General features: G+C 46.4%; 1 protein-coding gene across 2 annotated transcripts in view; it reads right to left on the bottom strand.

Moving 5' to 3' along the window:
* Positions 1 to 1210: 1210 nt before the first annotated feature.
* The window catches only part of LOC147633231 (PGR5-like A protein), a 60837-nt gene continuing 34309 nt past the window's right edge, over positions 1211 to 27738 (bottom strand). For both annotated transcript variants that reach the window (XM_086806247.1, XM_086806248.1), the window contains 5 exons: positions 15744 to 15830; positions 15379 to 15616; positions 15159 to 15232; positions 2034 to 2132; positions 1211 to 1852 (listed from right to left, as the gene is read on the bottom strand). In XM_086806247.1, the coding sequence (XP_086662373.1) occupies positions 1769 to 1852; positions 2034 to 2132; positions 15159 to 15232; positions 15379 to 15616; positions 15744 to 15830 (582 nt within the window). In that variant the 3' untranslated portion in view covers positions 1211 to 1768. The remainder of the gene's footprint in view (positions 1853 to 2033; positions 2133 to 15158; positions 15233 to 15378; positions 15617 to 15743; positions 15831 to 27738) is intronic.

The following is a 27738-nucleotide window of genomic DNA, read 5'->3' on the forward strand; positions in this document are numbered from 1 at the left end:
GGTCTCTATTAAATCGCAATGCTTTGCAAAATCGGCGGTGGTGCAGGCTAGAGCAGCCTCTGCTATCTGGGCCCGGCTCATGGCCTCAAGATGTAGTCCTTCAATGACTATGACCTCTTTGTGGACTGTTGCTACCGCTACATGGGCTTGGTTGACTTGTTGCCGGAGCTTAGTAATTCTATTGATAGCTGTGCCCAGTTGTTCTGTTTGTTGGTCGAACTTTTTCTGTAGCTCCATGAACTGTACTTTGGTCTGGTATTACTCCTCAGACACCGCTCTCTCCTGGGCTTTGGCTAATAACATTTCTCTGTGTGAAAGTTGGGCTACTTCTTGTTGTCAGGAGATGCAGTCTATCATTTGTTGGATGAGTTCCCGTGCCATGTTGGCAAAGCCGTGGGCAAAGTTAGGCACATCTCCGCGGGCCGCATGGATGCTCTCTACATAATTCTGACTGAAACTGAAACTGCTTGCGTGAGCCCAACGGAGAGTGTTGACTGTATTCTAGGTGTCACTGGGGGGATGAAGGCCCGGCCTGATCATGAGGAGGTATATCCGTGAACCTATCAAGGGGTGGGGTCTCGTATAAACTCGTGTTAAGAAACTCCTGCCTCTGGCGCTCCTCTTCCTCTTCTATGGCCTTCTTGGCAGCTTCTGTAGCTGCAACAGCAACAAGCTCTTCTTGTGTGGGCCTAGGACTTGGAGTTGTTCTGTAGGTACGGGTTTATGGTGTGGCCTCTTGGCTAGTGGGAAAATAGGAGAGGTGGATGGAGGGTATAAAGAAGAAACAACGGCATCCGGTCCGCTCAGCTGGATTGCACGTGGCAACTCTTCCCATCCCACCGCTCCCTTCTCATTGCTCTCCACCTTGTCTTGTTTGCATACAATTGACATGAGGTAGAGGTTGAGCTCTCCATAGCTCCTTACCTCTTGCTCCTAGCTAGCTTGCTTGGATCTCTCTTTGGGTGACACAAAGAGAGTGTAGAGTGAGCCCCTAGCCGCCTCACATTAAGCAGTTAACCCTAGTAGGGTTGGCCAAGTGCTAATCACCGGATTCGACCCTTGCATGCACTCTTTTCTTCTTCTCTCTTGTGCTTGTGAGGTAGCGTGTTAATCCATTAACACTCTTTTTTGTTACAATCAAGCTATCAACAAGCTTTAAAGAAGCTTCTCCAAATAAAATCATGTCGACTTTCAAATTGAGTAATTAATTGATTGTGAAACTTTCTGCATTGATTGATAGAATAAGGACTGTGGGTCAGACCTCGATCCCACCACTTAATTTGGGAGGCACCGGATGTGTACAGTTTAGAATCATGAACTCACCTAAGGAGAGCTTCACCTTAAGCAGAGAAGTCTAATTTCAATAAAGTTGTACAGTTCTTGGGAATCCAAAGCTTGATCCAGGTGTTTCTCATATATCCAAAAAGCATGGAAGATCACTTCAATTCAATGCTTTTGGGTCAGAATTGGACATATAAAATTAGCATGCAACAAGGATGGCAATTCTGGCTATACAAAAGCTTTCTCCTGTGGACTGATTAAAGCAGCCAAAGAATCATGCTTTCGCTCTACTTTTCACTCACAAAGAGGGTTATGGACAATAATTAACGAGGCAGGCAAAAAAATCTGGCAGGCCAAAGTTTACCTGAAAAACAAACCCCTGCTGCACAATCTTGTAGAAGGGTTTCATGAAACAGCTCACCATTACGGACACTGCCTTTTTATAATCTGTGCCAGTACTTGAAAAAACTGGATTGCAACCATTCTCTCATGGAGGAGCTAAATCTCTTGAGCGTCTGACCAGATAAACCCGCCCATATGCCCATGGTCTACGAAGTAGTGAAGCTGACCGCTGCGCGCACAAAACAAGCTGAGTCAATCTTTAGCAATGGGTTTCACTAAAATGAAATAAGTAAGAAGCTTCCGGTCCATTTTCCCATGACAATACATGCTTAACACGACCTCAAACACTTCCAACACCCATGAAATACACATAGATTAACTAGCCACAAGCAGCTACCACATGGAAATACCTCCACTTTTGCATGGAAAACAAGCGGATGCTCACACACGTGACACTCCGTCTTATGTCGAGGATGTGAAGAATTATCTGCTCGTATGAATGCATACACCTGCATTATGCATGAAAAAAGGCACAGGTTATGATCTCCTTTTATGGACCTGCCAACCATTTTTTCACCAAAATGGCTTCAGTTTCTTCTTGCCTTGGTGCTGGAAAAACGAAACGTTAGTTAAGGATGGTTTTGAATATAAAATTAATGATCAGACCAGGTTCTGAAACATTAACAAAAGAAATAATCAAGATCTCATTGATGAAAACACCAATATTGTCGAAGAAGAACAAAGGCAAGTTAAACCCATCCAACTGTATGGTTTACTATGAGATCAGAGTTAGACCCAGCCAGCAACTGGAAACTTCTGAAGGTTAAGGGATCAAAATACACGCCACCTGTCTGGCATAAGAGAAACGAGCCAAGCTACACTTGGTAGATTGGTCAAAACTCTTCGCAACCATTGCCTTAGCATGTGTCAAGGATATAATCTCCCGATGGCACAAACAACAGGTGGCCACAGAAAGCACATCTCAATAGGTGCGGAAGAAGGCTTCAGGCTGTCTCTGCACGCGCAGTGCGCCCCTGCCAGGTGCTCCAGGCGTCCCCATAGGGTGTGAATAAGATCAGTTCATATAGCTCGAATGGTCTCCGCTGGGGGAGTGGTCTCGCTTCGAATAGTCTTGCTGCAATGCGCTCGCCAGATGTGCCAAGCGGCAAGGCTGCATATGAGCTCCCAGCGCTGGCATGTGCCAATCTCCGGGGTCCTGTGTCGGACAAGGGTTGTGGCCACTGTCGCTGCTGAGATGCAGCAGTGCAAGAGCATGAAGGCTAGGCCACCTCCATCATCCTCATAGAAGAGCGTGGGTCTAGCCTCTGCCTGCTATGCCAGTTCCCCCCAAGTAACTGTCATGTGCACCATCTGTTCCTACGGTCCTGCTTGAAAATTTTCCTTCATCTAGGACAGAGGATCCCTTTTCTGATGGGCCTTGAACATGTTGTAACCCTAGTCCAAGGGACTGATCTTTAGATGCCATCTAGGTCATTAGGGTTTAGTCTAGTGGTGTCTCTGGCACAAGTCTTTTGTAACCTTCTTTGCATGATTGTCCGGGCCTACTGGACACTTATTAGACCTACGGTTGGATGTCTAAGACAGCCAAGTATAGGGTCACGTCCTTGTCCCAAGTCCCAAGTAAGTGTGTAGTGCCATGTGTGAAAGCCACATTGTCATTTAGCCACTATCAATGGTCATTTAGGGGCCACGGTGGCTGTGGACTGTTACCTACACTCTCGGGAAGTCTCTGGTGTGCATAGGATCTATCCACAGGCACTTTTTACCCTGACTATACAGGGGTTTTTTCCCGTGGAACACACTCCAGTGTGTTGGCCTTTTAGGCTTAGGTATTTTATATTGTACTTTGTACTTTCATTGCATTATCATCAAGTACAACTTTCCAGCACACTCTCTCTAACTCACGTTCTCTGTTTGAGCTGTTTCTTTCATTTTGTGTTGAGTCATGACACCTGGAGGCTGGGCCTCCCACTCTTTGACTGATAGTGAAGTGTCCTCCTCCTTCAGATCTGGCCTTGAAACTCCAATCGTGGCGAAGTCAACCAGATCATAAGATTCCAAAACAGACTCCATTATCACCATCCAAATGCCATAGTTGTTCCCTTCCAACTGTTGGTCCACCAGGAACGTCGGGAGGGTGGGAATCTTTACAGGTTTCTCCGCCGTCTCGAGAAAATCTGCCATCTCGAGAGTTCACATGGTCTTGTGAAGGGAGGGTGGGTTGGAAAAAATTTGAAAAAGAGGCTGCATTTTCTAGCAGGGTGGTTGTCCATCAATGACGCCCGCCTTCTAACCACTTCTCCACGTCTCGTACAGCCCGAACACTCTCCAATCAGCACGAAGCACAGTAGCCCCACATGCTCTCACTGTCTCCAAAGCTTCAAGCCACCTTGGGCTCTGATACCATGTCGGAATGTGCACTGGAAATGAGACAGAAAACTGAGAGCACAAAACACAGAGGTGCAAGAGAGAAGAAGTGTTCTATAACTCTGCTATATACACAGTATAACCGGTACAACAATGTGGGAGGGCAAGGTGGGCTAGGGCATGCAATCGGCCTGTAGAAACATGGCCAACAACCCCTACATGGGCCCACGACTGGGTCGGCCAGCATCTGGTCGAGCCTCTCATGGTCAATTGACTCCTACAGGCCGACCAGAGAAAGCAAAAATAGCCCCCCCACAACACACCTACGAAACTGGGAAACATGGACAAAAACGGGGACTCCTCCCACGGGCGGGCACACCCACATCACAGGCCCTCACTCCCTACAGTATAATATGGTACAGATAGGAGATGAATGCTAACAGTATCCACCTCTACAGTTCTACATGACATTGAGTTGTGGCATGCTCACTTTGGTCACCTTAATTTCCCATCTCTTATGCGGTTGCAAAAGCATAACATGGTTCATGAGTTGCCTCCCTTGCAACTCCCTGTTAAGCATGTATTCGAGGGTTGTTTACTTGGGAAGATACATCGACATTCCTTTCCCAAAGATTGCCGGCAATGTGTGAGCTACTCGATCATTGCAGCTTGTACATAGTGATGTTTGTGGCCCAATGCGGGCTCCATCTCTTGGAGGACATCTATATTTTGTCACTTTCATTGATGACTACACTCAGTTCACTTGGGTATATGGCTTGAAAGCCAAATCAAATGTGCTTGTATCCTTCCATGCTTTTTTACCCTTGGCTGAAAATGCTTGTGGCCATAAGATTATTTATATACCTTCATAAGGTCAAAAAAATCTAAACTTACGAATTGAGAGATTTGAGAAAGAAATAATAGTGAAGAAGGACAAAGACAAAAACAAAGCATTTCAAAGATAAAAAATAAATAAACTAACAAACCTAGCAACTAAGGAGAGGAAATCAAAAGATAATATAAAATGAAGACTTTTAATTAAGACATTAACCAAAAAAACAAAAAACAAAAAACAAAAACAAACAAACAAAAAAAACAAAACAAAACAAAACAAAACAAAAAACAAAAAACAAAATAGCAAAACAGAGAACTGTAAACTCTAGACCAAAAGCACTAAGAGCTAGAACCAAACATTAAGCTAAACTTTAAAAAAGACTTTGACTCAAAAGTGCAACCATTAACTCCAATGTCTGTCCGAACATGAAGTGTAGGTGCATCAACTCTATCATGCATAGCGTGGACAATAAGCTATGACATCCCTACTCACGTCATCAGTGCCCAAGCGTAGGTGCAGGTTTGTATAAGGTTAGTCCAAAAGAACATGCGTTATAAAACCAGCGAACTGAGTTTCTATCACTCTCCACCACAGGTGATGGGCATACTCAGCCATGATAGAGACTAGCACTCAAAGTCTGCTCTAAGGTATAACAACAAACAATTACAAAACATAGGAAAGAACCAAACTAAGTCTATATTAAGCTAGAGCAAGAAAGAAAAGACTAAACGAGGCCTACTCTAAGTTAAAACAACAAACCCTACTCGAACAAGCAACTTTTACAAAAGAGAGCATTGAATTATGAATTAAGTGGGCTTTTCAACTCCCCACTTCTATAAAACTTACTCCTTATCTAAAAAGTTGAGAGCAGATAACACCATACTTAGCTGTATCATAAATATTGGAAGAAAAGTGTGGCATCCGAATGATCTTTAAGTTAGCATATTCAGGTTGTAAGAGTTTGTCATAAATATCTACTATGAAGCCTGAAGATGATTGAGTGATCTTAAGGTCTAAAAAAGCACAACTATCGCTATTCGAGGTGCCGTTAAGTTCGCAAAATTCCTTGGGATAGATCCCTCCACCTAAGGAATTTAGACTGATATAAAAAAACTCTTGAAAGGAAGGAATGTCGAGAACGAAGAGGTCATCTACAAAACGTCTCACATTACAAAGTTTGTGAAGAAAGACAAGATAAGTATTAGCAAAAATAAGGCGTTCCATAAAATCAAACTCATAAGTAAAAAGATAAAAATTAGCAAGAAAGACGGCACAATTAGTACCCATCGGGATACCAATTGCTTGCTTAAATAAAAAGTCGCCTAAGGATATATAAAGGTTATCTAGGAGAAAATCTAACCAAGTACAAATGTCATCTTTGTCTACAATTTTGGTGAATCTTTTCTTTCTCTTATCTACATCTTGATTTTTACTTTTTAACCAAGAAAAATCAAAATGCAAAGCTGACTTTTCTACTAATAAAGCCTTGCATCTATCCTTTTCTAATCTATAGGCAAAAACTTTCGTCATAAGGGATCTAATCCTTACATGTAAATCTTCTAAGTCTAGTTTGGTGTATAAGGTCGTAAAGTCAAAGGTTTGAAGGCATAAAGGAGACGACTTTTCAGCCAGGCTCCGAGAGGAGTTTAAGAATTTCAAGACGGGAACTACTCCTACAAAGTCTTTTAAGACCCAACTCGTGTCTGTAGGCACGTCAGCATCTTTAAGAAGATTTTCCCAAAGGTCATGGACACTAGGTAAAATGGCTTTAAAGCAATGATGTGGCCATAAGATTATTGCTTTGCGTACAGATCGAGGGGAGGAATATTTATCCAATGAGTTCACAACTTTTATGCAGTCTCATGGCATATCTCATCAATGTACTACACCTTATACTCCTCAGCAAAACGGTGTTGCTGAGAGACACAATCATACTCTTATGGAGATGGCCAGATGTATGCTTAAAAGCAAGGATTTGCCTAGTAAATTTTGGCTTGAGGCAGTCATGTGTGCCAACGATGTGCTAAACCGTTGTCCCATTAAAGCCTTGAAATCTATGATAGCTTATGAGGCTTGAAATGGCAGAATCCAAGTGATTACTCATATGAGAGTCTTTGGTTGTCTGGCTTATGTGCATGTACCAACACAACAAAGACATAAACTTGTTGCAAAGGCCATTAAATGTATCTTCACAGGCTACAGCAGTGAAAGCAATAGGTATCGACTTTATGTGTCTGCTACACGCAAAATCATTGTGTCTCGCGATGTTATATTTGATGAGTTTGCATCTCAACCATTGCTTTCATGTCAAAACAGCCATCAATTGGACCAGAAGATGTCTTTGATACATTATTGCCTTTATTTGGGTAACATGCTGATGATGTAGAGCCCGCTTTGGCTCGTTTACAGCCATCACATAATGCTGAAATTCCTGAAATTCGGCCACCTAACACTAGTCAAATTGGTCCTAATGTGCCACATGGAGACCTTGGGTGATGCACTGGACAATGAACATGCAGCTATTCATGAGACCTCGAATGTACCTCATTGGCTGATTGACACTTTGCATGATAGCAAACAGTCTACTCTTATGCCTGGTCGTACCCATGCTGCATCTTCACATTCTGTCGACACTACTCTTGTTGCCACCGCATGTAATGAGGAACCTATTTCTCATGTTGATGCTTTGGAGGATGAGTATTGGGTTGCAGCCATGCACTCGGAGTTGGACTCCATCGAAAAGAACAGTACTTGGGAGTTATGTGACTTGCCTGCTGGCAAGCGTGCTATTGACACTAAGTGGGTGTATAAGCTTAAACGTAAGCCTGATGGTGCTATTGATCGTCATAAGGCTCATTTAGTCATCAAAGGTTATGATCAGCGTGAGAGCATTGACTATGAGGAGGCTTTTGCTTCTACTTCGTGTATGACTACCATTCGTACTATTGTTGCTTCGGTTGCACACAAGGGTTGGCATGTACATCAATTGGATGTTAAGACTTCTTTTCTTAATGGCGATTTGCACGAAGAAGTGTATGTATCTCAGCCTCTTAGCTTTGTTCAGAAAGGGGTAAAACAGAAAGTACGCAGGTTACATAAAGCACGTTATGGCCTTAAATAGGCTCCTCGTGCTTGGTACCAGAAAATTCATGCGTACTTGACTACTAATGGGTTCCGTAATAGTCCAACTGAGAGTACTCTCTATATTCGCAGAGATGGGGACAATCTACTGATCCTTATTCTTTATGTGGATGACATGCTAGTTACTAGTCCTAATGAGGACAAACTTTCAGCTTTCAAAGCTAAATTGCAACATGCTTTCATTGTCACAAACATGGAGCATTTGCATCGTTCAGTTTATATCTGTTAAGGGAGGTATTCTGCTATCTCAGCGGAGACACATTGAGCAGCTCCTTGAGCATTTCCAAATGACAGATTGTAAACCTTTTTCTACTCCTATTGAAGAAGGTTTAAAACTTTCACTTGAGGATGCTGGTGAGCCATTTGATGCCGCCACTTATCAGCAAGATGTGGGATGCCTTAATTATCGTATGGATGTTCAGTTTGCTATTTCACAGTTGAGTAGATTCAGGCATAGCCCTGGCACTCAACATTTCCAAGCATGTAAGCATGTCTTTCACTATCTTAAAGACACCATTGACTTTGCACTGTTTTATGGCAGCTCTTCTATATTATGCTTGATTGCTTTTACAGACAGTGATTGGGCAAGATGCTATGACATGCGAGTGTCTACTGGTGGAAATTGTTTTCTTCTTGGTGGTTCATGCATTTCATGGCTTAGCAAGAAGAAGCCTACAGTGGCCACTTCTAGTTGTGAAGCTAAATACACGACAATCTTTACAACTACTATGAAATATGTTTGGCTACGACGTCTATTAGCTGATCTTGGTATTAGACAGTCGTCTTCTACCACCATATATAGTAACAGTCTCAGAGGGCTTTGGCAGTTGCTCGGAATCCCGTATTTCATGCTCACACAAAGCATATCATTATGTCATTACCATTATGTCAAGGCTCCATAATGGAGAGATTGACTTGACTTATGTGCCTACACAAGCCAATGTGGTAGATTTACAAAGCCTCTTTCTAGAGAGAAGTTTGAACCTTTTCACAAAGCTTTAAACCTACAGCCTCTACCAAGGTGGTCTGCTACACCCTATTCACGTTCACATCATTCACTTCAAGGGGGTTTGTTATATGCTCTCTCGGGGAAGTCTCTGGTGTGAACAGGATCTATCCATGGGCACTTTTTACCCTAACTGGATAGGGGTTTTTCCGTGTGTGAACACACTTTAGTGTGTCGGCCTTTTAGGCTTAAGGTCTTTTATATTGTACTTTGTACTTTCGTTTCATTCTCTCTCTCTCTCACTCACGTTTCAAGATGGACAGCCCATGCGCACCCTTGAGTCCAGGACCTAAAGAGGGCATTGGGTAGTGTCCAGATATGGGAGAATACGGTGGAACTTTTTTAGGCGCCCATCTCTGAAGTTGGCATAAAGTGTGTTGTGGATGTGTGCCAACTGGATACACCTTTTCATGGAGTCTTGAGCCAACCCTAGCTCAGCCAGAAGTCCCTATATATAGTTGCTTTTGGGCTGAGTATTCTCATCTTGTCATAGCCTAACAATGGAGCATCTAATCTCAGCCATAGTGAGAGAGGAAAACACACCCAAGAAGAAGGGCAAGTACATCATCATCTTCAGCCAGACACCTGTGGTGTTAGCACACAGCTCAAGGGCAGCCAGCAGGGCAGCGTTTTGCAGGTCTTGTATGCACAACCAAAAGGCAGCTCCTAGGCAAGGAAAATGCACCATACAGGGCGGCAAGCAGCAACACACGAGGGTGGCTGTATGCACAGTAAATGCAACTTTACAGGGCGGCCAAAACCATCCCAAATCAGGTCCATCTCAGTCCATACAGTTGGACAGCGAGTAAGCTCTGTTGAAAATTCATTTTGCAATATAATCAAGAAAATACACCGGCCACAGCGGTGGGGGCCCTTAAGAGGGTAGATTGGGACCCAATCCTGTGTTCTTTGCGTACTTCTCTCAATCCTACCTCTCCTCCTCGGTGTGTGGCCAAAGTACCAACACGGAGTGCAAGTGGTTGAGTTTTGGATTTGATTTGGCACTAGATTCAAAAGGTACTCAGTGATGCTGGTAGAGTCTGTTAAAAACAATGGAAGCACAAAAGAATCTCGCCTCATATTAAACTGAGGGGCCATGCCTTTATATACAACTTAATCTTAATGCTTTCTATTGCTTTTGCTTTTATTTCCCTAATAAACATAAAAAATATATTATAAGAGTGTGTTTCTACACATAACACAAAAAACTGCATATCCGTTGTTCTAGGCATCTGTTTGTCTTCGTTCTCGATGCGTTGGACTCATGCTCACATCCTCTACGCATCTAGCTTGGGCTTGTATATTTCAACACTCCCCCTCAAGCTCAAGTTTATGTCTTCAACTCCAAGTAGTCTTCGAGATTTTTCAAACTTCTCTCTTGTCGATGCTTTGGTAAAGATATTTGCTACTTGGCCTTCGGTCTTCACAAACTGTAGATCTACTTGTCCTTGTAGAACCTTTTATCTCACAAAGTGATAGCGTACCTCATTGTGTTTGGAACGTGCATGAAACACTAGATTCTTAGCTAACTGTATCATAATGTCACTGTATATAGGCACGGGTTCCTTCAACTCTATCTCCAAATCTGCAAACAATTGTTCTATCCATGCAACTTCACAAGTTACTTGTGTTGAAGCTCTACACTTTGCTTAGGTAGTGCTTAAGGCTACTATAGGTTGTTCTTTGATGTCTAAGAAACAAAACCATTTCCAATTGAGCAACACATGCTTGTGGTGCTTCTCCTTGTTGATGGATCTCTTGCCAAATCTGCATCACAATATGTATGAGGTTTAAACTCATCTTCACAGCAATAGTGAAGTCCATGATTTATTGTGCCTTTGACATATCTCAAGATTCTCCTCACTGCATCCATGTGAGGCCTTCTTGGGCTTTGAATAAATTGGCTTCATATCTCTCTTTCTCTCTCTTCAGCTCTCAGTTCAACACATTCTAGTGCTCCCTTTGAATCCACTGTGTGCACACTCTATCATGGTATCAGAGCTCTAGGCTTGTGCGTTTTTTTTTTTGCCTTATCTTCAGCCCTGCGTTTTTTTTCTCAGATTTGTTGCTGCTGGTCAACCTATTTTTTCAAGACAACAGCCCCTTTGGTGGTTCTGATGGAGCTTTGGCTGCTCGAGATGAAGGGAAGAATTGACAGAAGAAAGGGAAAGGGGGTTCTGACAAGAACTCCAAGGACGTGGAGTGTCACTACTATGGCAAGAAGGGTCATAAACAGCCCCAATGTTACAAGAAGTAGGATGAAGAAGGAAAGGACTCTACCTCTATAGCGGTTTCCCAGACCAAGAAGGATGATGGTACTCTCCTATTAGCTGGTACTTCTCGTTGTACACTGGCACTTGTGGCTTCTCCGGCCAAGTCTTGGATTGTGGATAGCGGTGCTAATGCTCAGATGACACCTCATCGGGATCGGTTCGAGGACTTTACCGCTAGGACCGGCACTATCACCTTGGGTAATTCGTCTTCCGTACCAGTTCATGGACGTGGCACCATTCCCATCTTCCGCTCCTCCGACAACAAGAGGTACTTCTCTGATGTTCTTTACATTCCGGATTTAGCATTTAACCTTTTGTCAATGATTGCCCTTACAGCTCAGGCTGCGGAGGTGATCTTCTCTTGTCACGAGATCACTATTCATGTTACGGAGACTAGTAACATCTTGGCTTAGGGAGTCCAAGATAGTGGCTTATACAAATTGACCGCTTTGATCTCTCATGGTTCTTCTTCAGCACTTTGGCATGCTTGGTTTGGCCATTTGATCTATCAACTTCTTCGATGAGCTTCAAAGGATGGGTTGGTCAAGGGTTTACCGACCATCAAGGCTCCAGCTTCCATATGTTCCTCTTGCTTACAAGGGAAGCAACACCGAGCCGCCTTTCCAAAGGAGGCGACACACAAATCTTTGATATCACTTGCTCTTGATCATGCAGACTTGTGTGGTCCGATGAGTACCGCGTCTTTGAGTAAGGCATTGTACATGCTTGTGATGGTGGACGACTTCTCCAGATATACTTGGGTTTCCTTTTTGAAGACCAAGGATGAGGTCTTTTGGCACTTTCATGATTGGAGGACTGAGGTGGAAAAAGAGACCAGTTCTTCGATCAACGTTCTCAAGATTGACAAAGGGGACGAGTTTACATTCTAGGAGTTTCAACAGTATTGCAAGGATCAAGGCATTCGGAGATAGCTTACCACAGCATATTCTGAGTTGTAGAGAGAAAGAATCGAACTATCATGGAGATGTCCCGTGCTATGCTTAAGCACTCCTTTTTACCTCGTCATTTCTAGGTTGAGGCCGTTTCTATTGCTGTCTATATTCAAAACAAGTCTCCTACGACTACTCTTCCAAATAAAACTCCATATGAGGCTTTCCATGGTGAGAAGCCCTCTTTTGTTCATTGCGGGTATTTGGTTGTTCGACGTATGTACATGTGCCCAAGGAGCATCGCTCTAAGTTGAAGTCTCACAATATGACTTTTCTCGGATATATTTTTGTGTCCAAAGCATATCACCTTTATGATCAACGGGCTGACAAGGTTGTTGTGAGTCGAGATGTGGTGTTCGACGAAACTCTTGCATCTTCAAAGGGGGGTGGTGAGCTTCTTCTTCTTCCTCTACCTCCTCCTCCTCCTCCCCCTGCTTCTATTAGACCTCTAGTGTGGACTCTCGTTCGGATGATGATGATGATTCTGCTCCTTCTCCAACAAGCTCAAGTAGACCAGTGCCTGGATGGTATTATCAGACAATTCGTGATTCTGGGTTGAGAGAGCTTCCTTCTGCTCCTCCGTCTGGTGCTCTCAAGCGATCTTCAAGAGTTATAGACAAATTCATGAGGGCAACTTTTTTGTTAACTGTGCTCTTATTTCCTCTATTATTCATGGTCCTTCTAATCCCACTTCTATGGACAAGGCTCTTTCATAAGAGGCCTAGTGTTATGCTATGCAGGCAAGGCACTTGGACTTTGGTGCCTAGGCCACAACAACGTAAGGTGATTAGTGTGCGGTGGATCTTCAAAACGAAGTATAAAGCTGATGGCAGCTTGGACAAGCACAAGGTGAGGTTGGTTGCCAAGGGCTATGATCAGCACCCTAAAGTCGACTTCGATGAGACCTTCATAGCCCAGCGCCCTGAGGTCGACTTTGATGAGACCTTCGCTCCAACGACTCGGATGACTACCATTCACACCGTTCTTGCTCTTGCAGAACATCATAGATGCCCCATATTCCAAATGGACATCAACTCGGCTTTCCTGAATGGAGAGCTTACACGAAGTGTATGTTGATCAACCACCAGGATTTGAGATTCCAGGAAGACAGGAGGCGCCACCCCACTGTCTTAAATACCCTCTTCCAGACAGTTGCCTGCATACATCACCTGTATACACTAGATAGAGATCGCTACCTCAGGGACTCCTCCAGACAGCTTGCAAAGGAGGGGAGAGTAGATACTAGTACTCCTGCATCACCAGATGGTTCACCTCATGGCCTTCACATAGGCCATCTGCCCCCTTTGATTACAACCTAGATTCCGCCTTCCTGGTTCTCACTACGAAGGTTCACTTCTATAGAGGGCAGTTCCTGAGAGTTATGGATGATGGTTTTGTTGTGAACATTGGTCAGCTCAAAGTATCTTCCCACCAGCTCCGCATAAAAGTAGGAAGAGAACAGGGAAGCTCACAAGAGGAGAGGGTATGCATGATGTTTGCTACTAGGAAGATAGAAACAGAGGAGCGATCCTTGTTCAGATGTCCAATCTATTATAAGATTCAGGGGAGATTTCACTCCTTTTCAGAGAGGGTTTCAGTCCTCTTTCACAAGGGATACACTGCAAAGATCAGAGATTCACGGTATGTACTTGATAGAGCTCCGTTGTCACAGAGGATTTGATGCGGCTCCACCTAGGAGGGTGAGACCAGCAGGAAACCATTAAAACCATCCCAGATTTCGATGGCCCACTCCAGATGACCGTGATAGTTAGCCATTCATGATGCTTCCGGAGGGAACGTGTGGATCATAAACAACGCACTAGATCTCATCATGGGACTGCCTCTCCTCTCACCGATGGTACTACTTATCGCACCCCAAGAATTGCCAGAGACAAGAGGCTTAGTCTCTCCAAAGAGCCAAGCGCCCCCTTCCATGGAAATCCTGACCCTCCTCCCATCCGCAACAGTGGTTGCATGATCAAGATATTTACTTAACAAAGCATTGGGTGTGGTCAGATGGTGCAGCTTCACAATTAAAGGCACAATCAAAACTTCTCTTTCTTCTTTTCTTTTTTTGCTTTGGATAGATCCTTCTGTAGTTGCGATTTGGCTTGGTCTTCCTCCTGGAGGTAATGCAACTTATGGTTACAAAGCAGCCATAATACAAACAGGGGCCTACAGGCTTTGAACTCGGGACCTCCCCTCCCCTAGTCACAAGCCCTAACCGTTGGACTACGTTCCCATTGGCAACAATCAAAACTTATAGGCCTATATGGTCCTGTAAAGCTGGTTATAGATAAAATGACAGTGTGGAACCCAGACACCTCAACTAAATCTTCTAGGTCTACCCATCCACACCTGCACACATGCACAAATGGATGCACACACTCGGTCACTCTTGCACTAAACTAGCAAAAACTTGACCATGACCTTGAACTAATTTTTTTCAGATGCTACAAAGCTCAGGGGAAAATCATTTTTTGTACAGGCTGGGCCTTAGAGAAGGAGGCTGAAAAAGCTGAGAATATATATGCTCAAAATCTCTTTCCATATAAAGTGAAGATGATAGGACAATCAATGCATCTGCTCCTGTATAAGGATGAAAACAACACTGGCTAAGCTTCATAGTCCAATCAAAACTTAACTACTGGTCACACAGATTACACAGTTTACAATAAAGTTTTTAAACAGGCAGAGAAAAATTCCCTAGAAGTGTGCCTTTATGAAGTCCCTTCTGAAAAAAAATAATAATAATAATAACTCTTGAATGATTCTTAATGTGAAAACCCTCCATGGTATAGGTCAGGGGGCAGCAGAAGCTTTACCCTTACAAGGATTAAAGAACAATTACTCTACATCCAAAACTCCTTAAAAACTGTGCACTTACAAAGAGAGGGCCAGATGAAAACAGACATGCATAACTTGAAACCCTCGTTTCTTACCTCTTCTCCGCAGCTCGGACAACACCCTTTTAGTGCAACAAGATCACCCCTCCAAAGGCCCTGTAGTGCTCCTACTGGTACCAACAACCAAAGCTGAGACCTCAGCACACCTTTCCTTGTATGAATGATTGCATTGCTGAAATCCACAAATCCTAGAAAAATGCTTTTAAAAATTTATACATGACAAAACTAAATTACATAAAGTAGATTTCAGGCTTACATGCAGCCGTTGCCACAGGTATGCCGATTGCAAGCCCAACTGCCATCGTTATGACCGCATTCATTGCCACCCCTACCTCTGAGGTGAATGGAAGACTATGGTGAAAAACGTGGGAATGCACAGCATCTTTGCAAACCTTGTTAAGGGCACAAGCAGGTGGACCCACTGCCGTTACAAGACCAACTGCTAGGAAAATCATCCATATGCTAGCTAATGCCATAACCTGAGAATTATCAACCTGTTCACCCTCCCTCCATGCCCACAATCAACAAAGCATGCCTCTTAATAGAAGATAGACATGAAATTCTTATACAAAACATTCCGAAGAAAACTTCCAAATATACGCCCCATAGCAATGGGCTCACCTCAGCGTCAGCATACACAGACAACCGCTTAAGGCTGCATCGAGGGTACTTCAAAACCAGCTTTGAGCCATACCAGCGCAATCTCACCTATTTAGCAACCAGAAAACATTTCTAGTTAGACCCTGAGTGAGGAACCAGTAACTGACCTCAAATCCTCAGCACTTTGAGCTTCCAGAGAACCTTCAATTACACCTAGCAGAACACAACTAGGCTTTCAAGTTAAAATTATTGGGTCTGCAATGTGCATCGATATTTTGTGAGTGACGAGAAGCAATGTTCTCCCCACCCACATTTATTGAGTAAGGGGAGGCAACGGTTCTCCAAATGTAAGGTTTTTGTATCGTTGATTTTGTTCTAAAGTTGATTGAGAAAGGTGAAAGGAAGTGAAAAAGGGTAGATTCCCAATGATCTAATGGGTAATGTATCCTGAGTGATATTGTGGACCGTGTGGGCTAACATGTGATATGATTGAGAGAACCAAAGGGGAATGGAGATAATGATGAAGAAACCATAGAAGATGATTGTGGATCTAGATGCTCCTTTTGTGAGCTATAATGAGAGATTTTCCATGATTAGATCGTTGTGATTTTCAGTTCGTACCATTTTTAAGCTCTTCCTCAATTGAGTGTTTGTTATCACGATTATATTATCACAGATTTAATCATCTGTTTGGGTCCTTCCTGGCTTCTAGATATTCAAGTTGGTATTAGAGCCTCCCAAGGTATAATCAAAGCAATGTTGCTCTTAGTTTAGGCTTGATTAGAGTTTAGTTTTAAAGAAAGAAAGAAGGTAATATTAATGTCTACAAAAGACAAAAGAGTCTATCCGACCAGAATGAATCTGCGTAGTAACAATATCAAGTTAAAAAAAGAAAACAATCTGACTACCTAGATGAAGTCATCACGTGAGAGACCATGTTACAAGGATCATGTGACAAAGTCACAAGACAGCCTGAGAATGACTGACACAAGTGGTGCTGTCAAAGCTCTCTCTCGAATATATGTCCTCTGAATGAAGAGGGGAAAAGCTCTCTCTCGAATATATGTCCTCTGAATGAAGAGGGGAAAAGCGGTAAATTTGTAGGCTTAGCATCTATGACCTTATATAAGCTCCCCACATCCACTGAATGCAGTGAAGTGTCCCTGTGCCTTTGGAGTATCTCGCAGATCTGAAGTTGCCCTATGGGGCCTAATAGACCTCAGCCGTAGAGCTCGCTACAAATGCTGGAGTGCTCTCTAAAGTGGCACCTGGGAAGCGAAGTGGCCAAAGTGGCTCTACTCCTATGTTGCCTAGTCCGTCAGGTGGGGACGTCCAAATCTGTGCCCTCTTGTGGTCATCATTGGGTACCTCCACATCTTGGATCAAAGAAAGAACCCAGCGATAGTGGCTGTGAGGTATGTGGAATCTGTCTGGTCCACTCTCCAAAGCGGATCTCTGTATCGTTGCAACTCCGGCAGATAAAGTCCCAAACAGTGCTTGTCTAGAAAGTCAATGGTCCAAGCTGGTCGACCAAATCCATCTCTGATGCGGCAGTGGAGCCTCCTCCATATCTCATAATTCACATGGCATTTGAAAATGTGACACACCTTACCTGTAGGTACAGATGGCTGGCCTGTAGGAGCCAGCAGCAGCAGCAAATGTAGGCACAGCCCATGGGCAAGTGTAGGTGCCATGTGGCATGTTGCTAGCACCCGTATGCATTGACTGCTAGAGCCCCTAGGTTCCAAGAATGCACAAGTCTCGGTTCCAGAAATACTCACCTAGATGACTCCAATGCAATCTTGGCAAGCTTGTTTATATGCAAGGTGTGGATGCGGTAAATGAAAGTTAATGTATGTAAACGTAACATGCAACTGGTATGATCATGTAGCGCACAACAAGGCCTTCTAGGCTGACCTACATGGATTGACTATTCTCCAAGTGGGTTTTAAGTGACAGACTCTTGACACCTAAAATTAGGAAAGACCTATGTAGCTTGTGTCTGACATGTCCCTGGACTAGGACTCACAATGGGTACAGCAAATAATCCTAAAAAGGTACTGATTTAAGGTACTAAATCAGTACAAGTATCGCACTAATGATGAGCTAGTGTGTTGTACCCATTGTGAGCCCTAGTCCAGGGAAAGTGATGAAGCTGCTGGAAAGCAACGAGCTTTATGTCAACGAAAAGAAATCGGAGTTCTATTTGTTCAAAGTGTATTACCTTGGATAAATTATTATTGCCAATTAGATCCCGCCCCAAAGTGGTAAAAATCCTCAATTGGGAGATCCGAAATGTCACAAACGGGTGCGTGGTTATATAAAATTTAGTACTGAAATCACAAGATTATCATCCTTTGATCACTGCCATATCCCACATACATAGCCATAACAATTGATCATACAATGTGGAAGTACTGAAAAGAAATGATACTGTACTAGGGACCAAAAGATGGATTGCACCCCCCCCCCCACCCCCCCCCCCCTCCTGAAGGATATATATTGCCTTAAGGGCATAAAATGGGTGGCTTGGCCCAGCCATACACCACCGTTTCTTCTAAAATGATTGAACATCAAAACAACTTACAAAAACTATACTTTCCCACAAGTAGCCCAACTACAAGCTAGCAATATGGTGCCCAGCACCCTTCACCAAGATTGCCCACCAATCCCGATTTCTGCAAATGTAGCCAACCAGAGCCAAGATGACTCTTCCATAGCCTGAGGAATGATTCGCCCAGCACCATTATCAGTCCGGAGGAATGAAACTCTACCCCCAAACTGATTTCCCACCATCGCGATCCAAGTCTTGAAACTGGCAATAGCATCTGACTTGCGAACCAGAAAACATACCCAGACTTTGCGAGTGAAATCATCCACAAGAAGAAGAAAACATCGAGCCCCGCCAAGAGACTAAACCTCCATAGGTCTTGCAAGATCTGCATGTATAAGCTCCAATCTTTAGGTTGCTTGATGAGTGGCCTCCTCTAAAAATGCATCTCGATGATGCTTGCCCATCATGTAGGATGTGCAGATGTGTGAGAGAGACCTGAGTTGAGGTAATCCGCTGACAACCTGCCTAGAATGGAACTTCTGTAAGGCAGCAATGGGCACATGACCGAACTGAGAATGCCACAGAGAAGTATCTGCCTCAAAAACCAAAGCCATAAAGGGGGAGAAAAGCTGATGAATATGGGAATCAGTGTGAGGGATCCGGGAAGAAAAATCTGTGATCTTGTAGAGACCCCCATCATGGACTCCATTGGCAATAGCCGAGAGAGTCTTCCAGTCAATCACTTCGATGACCTCATCATCAAAGGACACACCAAGTCCCTTCTGAGAAGCTTTGTATATTGAAAATAGATTTTTGGAAAACCATGGTACATGTAGAACATCATGTAAGGTGGCAGACGAACCCAAAGAAATATTACCAACACCGGTGATAGGAAGCGAAGAGTTGTCGCCGATACGAATTGAAGAAGAGAGAGTCTGGTAGTCCTCCAAGATATGCGGGCATGTGGGCAGAAGCACCACTATCACCAACCCATTCCACCGCTTCAGGTGTGTCACTAACCTCTTCAAGAGAAGTCATATTTGTGATCACCAAGAAATGAATCCTGTGAAGAAGTGAATGAATCTATGACTACCATGTATGCAACTTTGGCAGATTCCTCCTTTGAAACTTTGCCTTTATCGTTGGTGTTGTCCTTGTCAAATTCTTTAGAAGCATTCTGGGCTTTATACTTGGCTTTGGCTACTCCAGAATCATCACGACGAGCAAAGCAGCAGCCTCAGTATGACCTGACCTCCCACAGTAATCACATTCATTGCTTTTGTCCTTGGATTTCTTAGAATCCTGTTTACCCTTGCCTTTGCCTTTGTTTTCGTTGTTGTTGTTGTTGTTGTTGTTGTTGTTGTTGTTGTTGTTGGAGTTCCCTTTTCCGCCTTTGCCTTTTCCCTTGTCAGAGCAACAAAGGCAGACTCCAACTTGCCTTTTCCGCGAAGCATGCACTTGTCATGGAGATAACTCACGACTTCCTCAAAAGAGGGGAGAGGATTACGGAAATAAATATTATCCCTAAAAGAGTCAAAGGAAGCAGGAAACTTACCAAGAAGTTTATGGATGGGATTGTTGATAGTGCTCCCGTACTCCTCAAGCTGCAGCTTGATACTACAGGTGAAATCTCCAATCTTCTCAATCAAGTTATCTGACTCATTGATTGTAAACTTCTCTAGATCTGACTCCAACTTGGCAATCTTCACTGTTGAAACTCTCCCATACCTCCTCTGGATCTCTGTCCCCATCTGATGAGCATTACTCCAGGTAGATACAAACTGTGCTGCCTGTGTAGATGGAGTCATGCAATGGATGATGATAAGACGAGCCCGAGCATCCAATATGCTTCTCAAAGCACGGTCCACCAAGTGAGGTGTGGAGATAGCCATCCACACACCGGATCCTTCCAACAACCACCGAGTGTAGAAAGACCAAGTATGATAGTTGGTTGTTGTAAGCTTCATGGAGTCACTGACTTGGGGACGATTGTAGGATGGTATGTGAGTAGGGGTGGGAGCAAGACTTGGATGAGAGAAACTCAAAGAGGAAAATTTGGGAATAGGAACCACCTGTGGAGCGACGGGAGCATGGGATCCAGGCTGTGATGTTGCTGGAGAATCAACAGTAGAGAAACCTCGTGAAGCCATGTGCTCTAACAAGAAACATTCTCTGAAGAAAGGAGCTGAAAAAATCAGCAAGTCCTCCTCTCAAGCTGTGCACAGCAAGAAGAAAGGGAGGGAGGGTGGGAAACTGAAAGAAGAGAAAGAAGGAAGATCTCTCCAAGATGTAGATCCCTGTCCTCAGCACCTAGAAGAGGGCTTCAGCAATCCAATCAGCATAAAAATCAGCAATCTTTGCTGAAAATTCAGAATTACAACAGTCCCAAGCATCAGATGAAAAAAATGCAGCAATCTTGAGGAAGCCTGTCACCAACCTGGACATTTTCCAGTATGAAAGGGGTCTGGTGGACTCCAGGATGTCTAAGTATTTGGAAAGTATAAGCTTTGGGAATGGGGGATTATCCTAGAATACAAAGGACCACTGATGGCTACTCTTTTTTTTTTTCGTGAAATGGTGTTTTATATTATATGTAAAATGTACATCAGCCACATGGCTCACACAGAACCTATGGCCCCAAACAAAACCCCCACAAAAGATCCTCTAAAGGATCATGACCATGCAAACCTGTACACTAATTAGAAAGCCTCCTACCCAAATAAGCATCCCAGATAAAAGCATCAAAGATGAGCCAGCCGAGCCGCCGTAGACCATAAAAGCGCCCACCTACGCACCACCATATGCAAGCGGACATCCAGTAAAGCAGCCCCACCCATTCTTTTGGGCGTCGTAATGTGATTCCAAGCTATCCATGTTTGACCCATAATATTTCCTTGCCTCTTCCACAACATAAACCGAATGGGAGCAACCAAACGGATGAGAGATTTGTGCGTCCAAGGTAGCAAAGGCAAAAAATAGGAAATCATGCTAAGCATAATAACCTGAGCTACCTTAACCCTCACATGCATATGCCACCCTTGAGCTTTCCAATACACAAATTTATCGGAGATCCGAGCAGAAATCCAAGCATCTTGGGGGTCCACATCCACACCCACCGGATATCCAAGATGACGAACAATGTCTCCTGTATGCACCACACGGCCTTGCCACCCTAATGCGTCAAGATTAAATTCCGTGCATACAATGAGGACTGATTTTGTTGAATTTATTTTTAGCCCAGAAGCCAATGCAAAATTATTCCAAGCTTCCATTGCTCGATCTATATTGGCTTTTTCGGCCCTGAGAAACATAAAAGTATCATCCACAAGAGCTTGAGCAACCAATTGCTTGCCATGACGGAGATGCAAACCAACCACTTCACCATGCGATGCCATAGCATCTAGGCGAGATAACATAGGATGAGTGGCAATGGCAAAGAAAAGAGGGCTAAGAGGACAGCCCTGCCGGAGAGAACGGGTGAGAGAAATACCATCCGAAAGTCCTCCATTGAGCATAATCCGCGTGATAGGCCAAAGCCAAGTAAATGCACCAAATTAGCCATTTTGGGACCAAAGCCCATGGCTGTCATTAACTGAGAAAGGAAAGACAGCTGACATGATCAAAAGCTTTTTCAAGATCCAGCTGCACCATCACAATCTCTTGCTTCTTTGCCTTGGCATAATCCACTCCAATTTGAACATTAAGAATATTATGCAAAATATTCCTGCCATGCACAAATCCATATTGATATGGATAAACAAGAGTAGGAAGCACCTTCTGCAAGCGATTGGCAAAAATCTTTGTAAAGATTTTATACATAATACCCATAAGTGAGATCGGGCGCCATTGAGCCAAAGAAGTAGGCGAAGGGACTTTGGGCAACAAACGAAGTACGCCGAACTTCCAATCGGCAGGCATATATCCCTCATCCCAAACCCTTTGACAAATAAGCGTCAAAGGCTCTGCAAGCTGATCAGCATATTTTCGAAAAAACTCATTTGTCAAACCATCCCAACCAGGGCTCTTTCCCATGGGAAGTTTGGAGAGAACAGCTTCCACTTCCCCTTGAGTAACAGGAGCATCAAGCTAAACCGCCACATCAGGGTCAAATTGATATCGTACTTCAGCAAACAATGACTCCCTTGCAGCCAGGACAGCCGGTGAGACATCCTCTCGAGGGGCAAGCAAATCTTCATAAAACCTGATGCAATGATGAATAACCTCAGAAGGTTGAGTAACAAGGTTGCCTTTGGCATCCATCAGCCTAACAATATTCTCACGCATATGTTTTTGATGCAACTTATCATAGAAGCGATGAGATTGACAGTTAGCATCCCGCAAAGCATCAAGACCTGCAAGTAGTTTAAAGCAAACATATTGTGCTTCCTGCACCCTAGATAGCTCCTTTTTCAGCCATTCTATGGCATCCGCAACTTCAGCATCCATAAAGTCAGTAAACATGAACGCCTGCAAGCTCTTTAAAAGCGACTCAAGAAGAGCCACATGCTGTTTTTGTATAGAGGCATTAGCAAGACCATAATGCCGCGCTAATTTCCAAGTGTTGGTAAGGAACACTCGCCAAGCATGGTCTTGTAACTTCTCTCGCGCTCGCTCGCTGAAGCTCCCGCCTCCACCCTGCTCTGCGCACCCTCGCTCCCCCCCCCCCTCCTCGCGCCTTTTTCCTTCCGCCCCCCGCTTGCTCCCCTCTGCTCGCCGCTGCGCCCCCCCTCTCCTTCCTCGCTGCTGCGCTGCCCCCCCCTCCTTCCTCGCCGTTGCGCCTTCCCCCCCCTCTTCGCCGGTTCGCCCCCCTCCCCTCTTCGCCATTTCGCCATCCACCCCCGCTGCCGCCTGGTCGCCATCCCCCCCGCTGCCGCCTGTTCCCCCCCGCTGCCGCCTGTTCGCCATCCCCCCCGCTGCCGCCTGTTCGTCTTACCCCCCCCGCTGCCGCCTGTTCGCCCCCCCGCCTCTTCGCCTCCTCACGCCCGCCTCCATTCAGCAGCGCCCCGCCCCCCTCCTTCTCGCTTTGTCGCCGCCCCCCCCCCCCCCCCCCCCTCCCTCCTCTGTCGTGCTGCTTTTCACCCCTTGGGGGTTTTTGGTTTTTTTTCCCTCATCGTCATCCGTCCTTCCTCCTCTTGGTGTGCAGCCCGCTTCTTGCAGGTTTTTCCGCTTTCGCCTCGCCTTCGCTTGAGCTTCAGACTCTGATGGAGACTCCTCCCGCCTCGCCTCAGAGGGACTCTTCCGCAGCCCCCTCGCCCGCCCCCGAGGTCATCCCCATCAGGCTTTCCCTTTCGCCGGAAGAGGAAGCGAGCCTCACCACAGAGGTGGAACGCCTTCAGGCTCACTCCACCATCTGCCGTATAGTCGGCACTCGCCCCAGCAGAGGGGAGATCAGGGATCTACTTCAGGCTCGCCTTCTTGCAGATGTGGGCAAGATCCTTGATGTACAGCTCTTGGGCCGGGGACATTATCAGATCGAGTTCGAGGCCGCCCAGAGCGTTGCCAAGGTTCTTGCCATGAGTCCTCTGGATATCAGGGGTGCTCGGGCTTTCTTCAGGCCTTGGCAGCATGGATTTGACCCAGCTCCGGCGGAGCAGGGAGAGCGCCTCTTCCATATTACAGTTTGTTTCCCTGGTCTCCGCCGGGAGTATCTTCCACTCCTCTCCAGGCTCGGAGCATTGGTGGGCTCGGTTCTTGAGACGGGCCCCTCAGCAGCTTCAGTGGTGGCCAGAGCAGCTGGGCTACCTTCGGTCAGAGTGTTGGTATCTGACATCTCTTCCCTTCCTAAGGTCATTCAGCTACCTAGGATAGGGGGGGGGTGGATAGATCAGAGAGTGGAGTTCTCGGGGCTCCCGAACCAGTGCTTCATTTGCAGGCAGGTCGGTCATTTGGCCAAGGCCTGCCCTCGCAGGAGACCTCGGCCCTCACCACAGCAGCAGGCCACGGATGGCCCGCCCACAGATTCGGCTCGGCAGGCTGCCTCAGGGACACCTGCTCAGGCCACAGAGACCTCGGAGTGGCAGCCTGGACAGGGGCGCCGTCGAGGGAGACAGCCACAGCAGCACGCCCAGGTACCGCTGCAGCAGCAGCCACAGTCTCAGCCTCACTGGGTTCCTGTGAGGAACAGATTTGCTCCCCTTCAGGAGGAGACCCCTGCAGCGACCGAGGACCAGGAGATGCCAGCTCCCCCTCCTTCACCTCCCCCACACCCATCCTCTCCCACCGCCTCGCTTCCACCATCGCCTCCTCCCGCCCCCGCTCCGGTCTCGGCAGCGGCTCCCTCTCCTCCTCCCTCGCCTCCCCCTCCTCCCCCTCCGCCCGCCTCGCCTTCCCGGGAGGTCCTGGCAGCTCCCTGGCGCTCACCTGCAGTCCGGAGGGCGCTGAGCACTGACCTCGCTCGAGCATCACAGAGGAGACCTATGCCGATTAGGGCCTCACGGATTTCATCTATCCGCAGTCGGCTGAGTCGCCTCGGCATTCGACAGCGCTCGGCGGCGTTTGATTATACCTTCACACGGCTTTTTGGAGCAGAGGGCCCCCATGAGCCAGCACCCATCCGAGTGCATGTAGTGATACCTCCGGCCCGCGGGGAGGAGGCACTAGACTCAGCGGTGGCCTTCTCGTTCCCTCTATGTGGACCTTGTGACCGGGAGTGGACTCTAGAGCTCGCTCTCAGCACGTTGAAGACTCAGGCAGTTGAGTTTTCTCATCACATGAGCGATTTGGAGGTTACAGATGTGCTAGGCCGACTTTGGGAGTTGGCTCATTTTGTCTTGGATCCCGGGGGTGTGGATACATCCGGGATTCGGCATTTGGTCGTGCGCATAGTTGCAGATTTGGCACGCGACCCAGGATATGTGAGTATTCACGAGGTTACTATGTCAGAGCAGGAGGCAGTCGCCATGGGTCACAGCCACTGGCGCCTGATCCGGGATTCTTGCAGTACACCGGGTGGGCAGACTCGCAGCCGTTCGGATGGGGACTACTCTCCATCCAAGCCGCTTGCGAAGGCCCGCCGCACGGCTGAGACAGCATCCACCTCAGTAGGACATCCATGAGGATCATCTCATGGAATGTACAGGGCCTTGGCGGAGCACACTTTATACGCTATCGAGGCTGCTTGAGGCAGGAGCTACAGAGATGCCTGGTTGGTGGCAGCATTGACATTCTGATGATGCAGGAGCACCACTTGGGTGAAAGCAGGATCCGGAGATATGGTTCGGTGATGCCTGGTAGATGGGACACTTTCTGGTCTGCAGGGTTTGGTCCTTTGGGTGGACAGGGAGGAGTATGCATGGTTATTGCAGATGCATGGCGGCAGGCCATTGTGGATCGAGGGATCATTGTGCCTGGTAGAGCACAGTATGTCATTCTGAGGATGCATGATGAGCTATTGGGTGTGCTCAACATCTATGCGCCCAATCATGCTAGTGCCAGAGCAGAGTTCTGGACTCAGGTTACAGATGCATTGCCAGAGGCCGCACATTGGTGTGTTGGGGGAGACTTCAACATGCTTGAGGACCCGGCAGATAGGGTGGGAGGCAGTCATGTTACAGTGCACGGCACGGAGCTTGCAGCTTGGGACCGGTTTTGTATGACACTGAGGATCACTGATGCATGGCAGCATGGGGCTTTCTCCCGGTCTCAGGACAGTCTTAGTTTCTCTCGGTCGGATCGCCGACAGGGAGGGACTAATCTATCTCGGATTGATCGCTTTTATGTGGGCGATTGGTTGGGGGAGCGAGGGGGCTCCGTCGGCATTCTTGCTGGCACCTCATTTTCAGATCATGCGCCAGTTATACTGACTTTGGAGGAGGGGACACGGGAGCCCAGCTTGCAGTTGAGGATCCCAGAGAGGGTTCTTGCAGACCCCAGTCTCGCTGAGGACATTGAGAGGATCTGGCATGATAGTCAGTGCTCTGACCAGGATGCAGCGGGCCAGTGTGCCCAGGGACTCATTGATCTTAGCTCTTTTCTACACGCTGCAGCTTTGACACGACTGGGAGAGATTCGCGAGCGGGAGCAACGGCTGAGACGCAGCCTTGCTTCGCTACAGCGCCTTCAGGAGCAGCAGCCTGCATGTGAGTGGGTGGCGTCCCAGTTGAGCCAGGCACGCCAGGAGGTTAGAGAGGCAGAGGAGCAAAGACATGAGTTTTACTATCGTCGTCAGGCCTCTTAGTGGACGCAGCTTGGTGATAGAGTGACTGGGGAGTTTTTTGAGATCACTGGACCCCGTCATGCGCGAGCAGGGGTTCGCCAGCTTGGTAGACCGGATGGATCGATAGCTACTGAGCTCGGGGAGATCAGAGCCATTGCCACTGCTTTTTATCGTGACTTGCTTTCAGCGGAGCCAGCCACTGAGGATCGAGATGTATGCAGACAGACTGTGTGGGCCCATGTGCAGAGGAGGGTCACAGACCATATGCGCACAGTTCTAGGTGCGCCTCTATCAGAGATTGAGCTTGCCGAGGCCTTGAGGGTCCTGCCGCGACATAGTTGCCCACGGGAGGACGGACTGACGCCGGCCTTTTTTATGCGCTATTGGGACCTTTTGGGGCCAGGCCTCCGCAGGGGCTTTCAGCATGTTTTGGACACTGGGGTGATGCCGCAGAGCTTTTCAGAGGGCTTGATCTATCTTATCCCCAAGGGGGAGGGAGTATCGGATGACATTCGGCATTGGAGGCCTATTACGATCCTCAATACTGTATACAAGGTCTTGGCAAAGGCCTTGAGTTTGAGGATCCAGCCCTTCCTGGGGGAGTTGATTCATGCTACTCAGACAGGATTTGTCAAGGAGCGCAGTATCCTTGACAACATCTTTACTTTCTGGGAGGCGACGGCCCGAGCTAGGTTTCTTGGCGAGGACTTGGTCGTGATGCTTCTCGATTTTGAGAAGGCATACGATAGAGTTGATTGGGGATTCTTAGAGGGCACTATGCTACGCCTGGGCTTTGAGCCAGGATGGATCAGAGGGGTGGCAGCTTTGTATTCCACAGCTCGCAGCCAGGTGCTGATTGCAGGAGGTCGGGGGCCGAGTTTTGAGCTGACCAGATCAGTCCGTCAGGGGTGTCCTCTCGCCCCTTTCCTTTTTCTCTTCTTTGCGGAGGCTATGAGTATGTATTTGACGGCAGAGGAGGTTGGTTTGAGAGGACTTCAGCTCCCAGTCCGGGGGGAGGATTTGCTTGATGCTGAGTTTGCAGACGACACGGGCTTATTTTTGCATGGCCAAGAGGCCAATCTTATTCGGGCAGAGCAGTCGCTCCAGGTTTTTAGTGCAGCTTCGGGAGCATTGATCAATTGGCGCAAGACAGTGGCCTTTTGGATCAGTAGTGCTCCCACTCCGGCATGGAGTCCGGACCCCGGTTTTAGATGGATTCCTCCCGCCACAGCAGTGCGGTATTTGGGATGCCAGATTGGCCTCGATTTGTCACCTGAGCAGCAGATTGCCCCGCTTCTTCTGAGCAT

The sequence above is a fragment of the Cibotium barometz genome, chromosome 12 (genome assembly GCF_041138505.1).
Source record: "Cibotium barometz isolate CiBa-2024 chromosome 12, ASM4113850v1, whole genome shotgun sequence".
Classification (NCBI taxonomy): domain Eukaryota; kingdom Viridiplantae; phylum Streptophyta; class Polypodiopsida; order Cyatheales; family Cibotiaceae; genus Cibotium; species Cibotium barometz.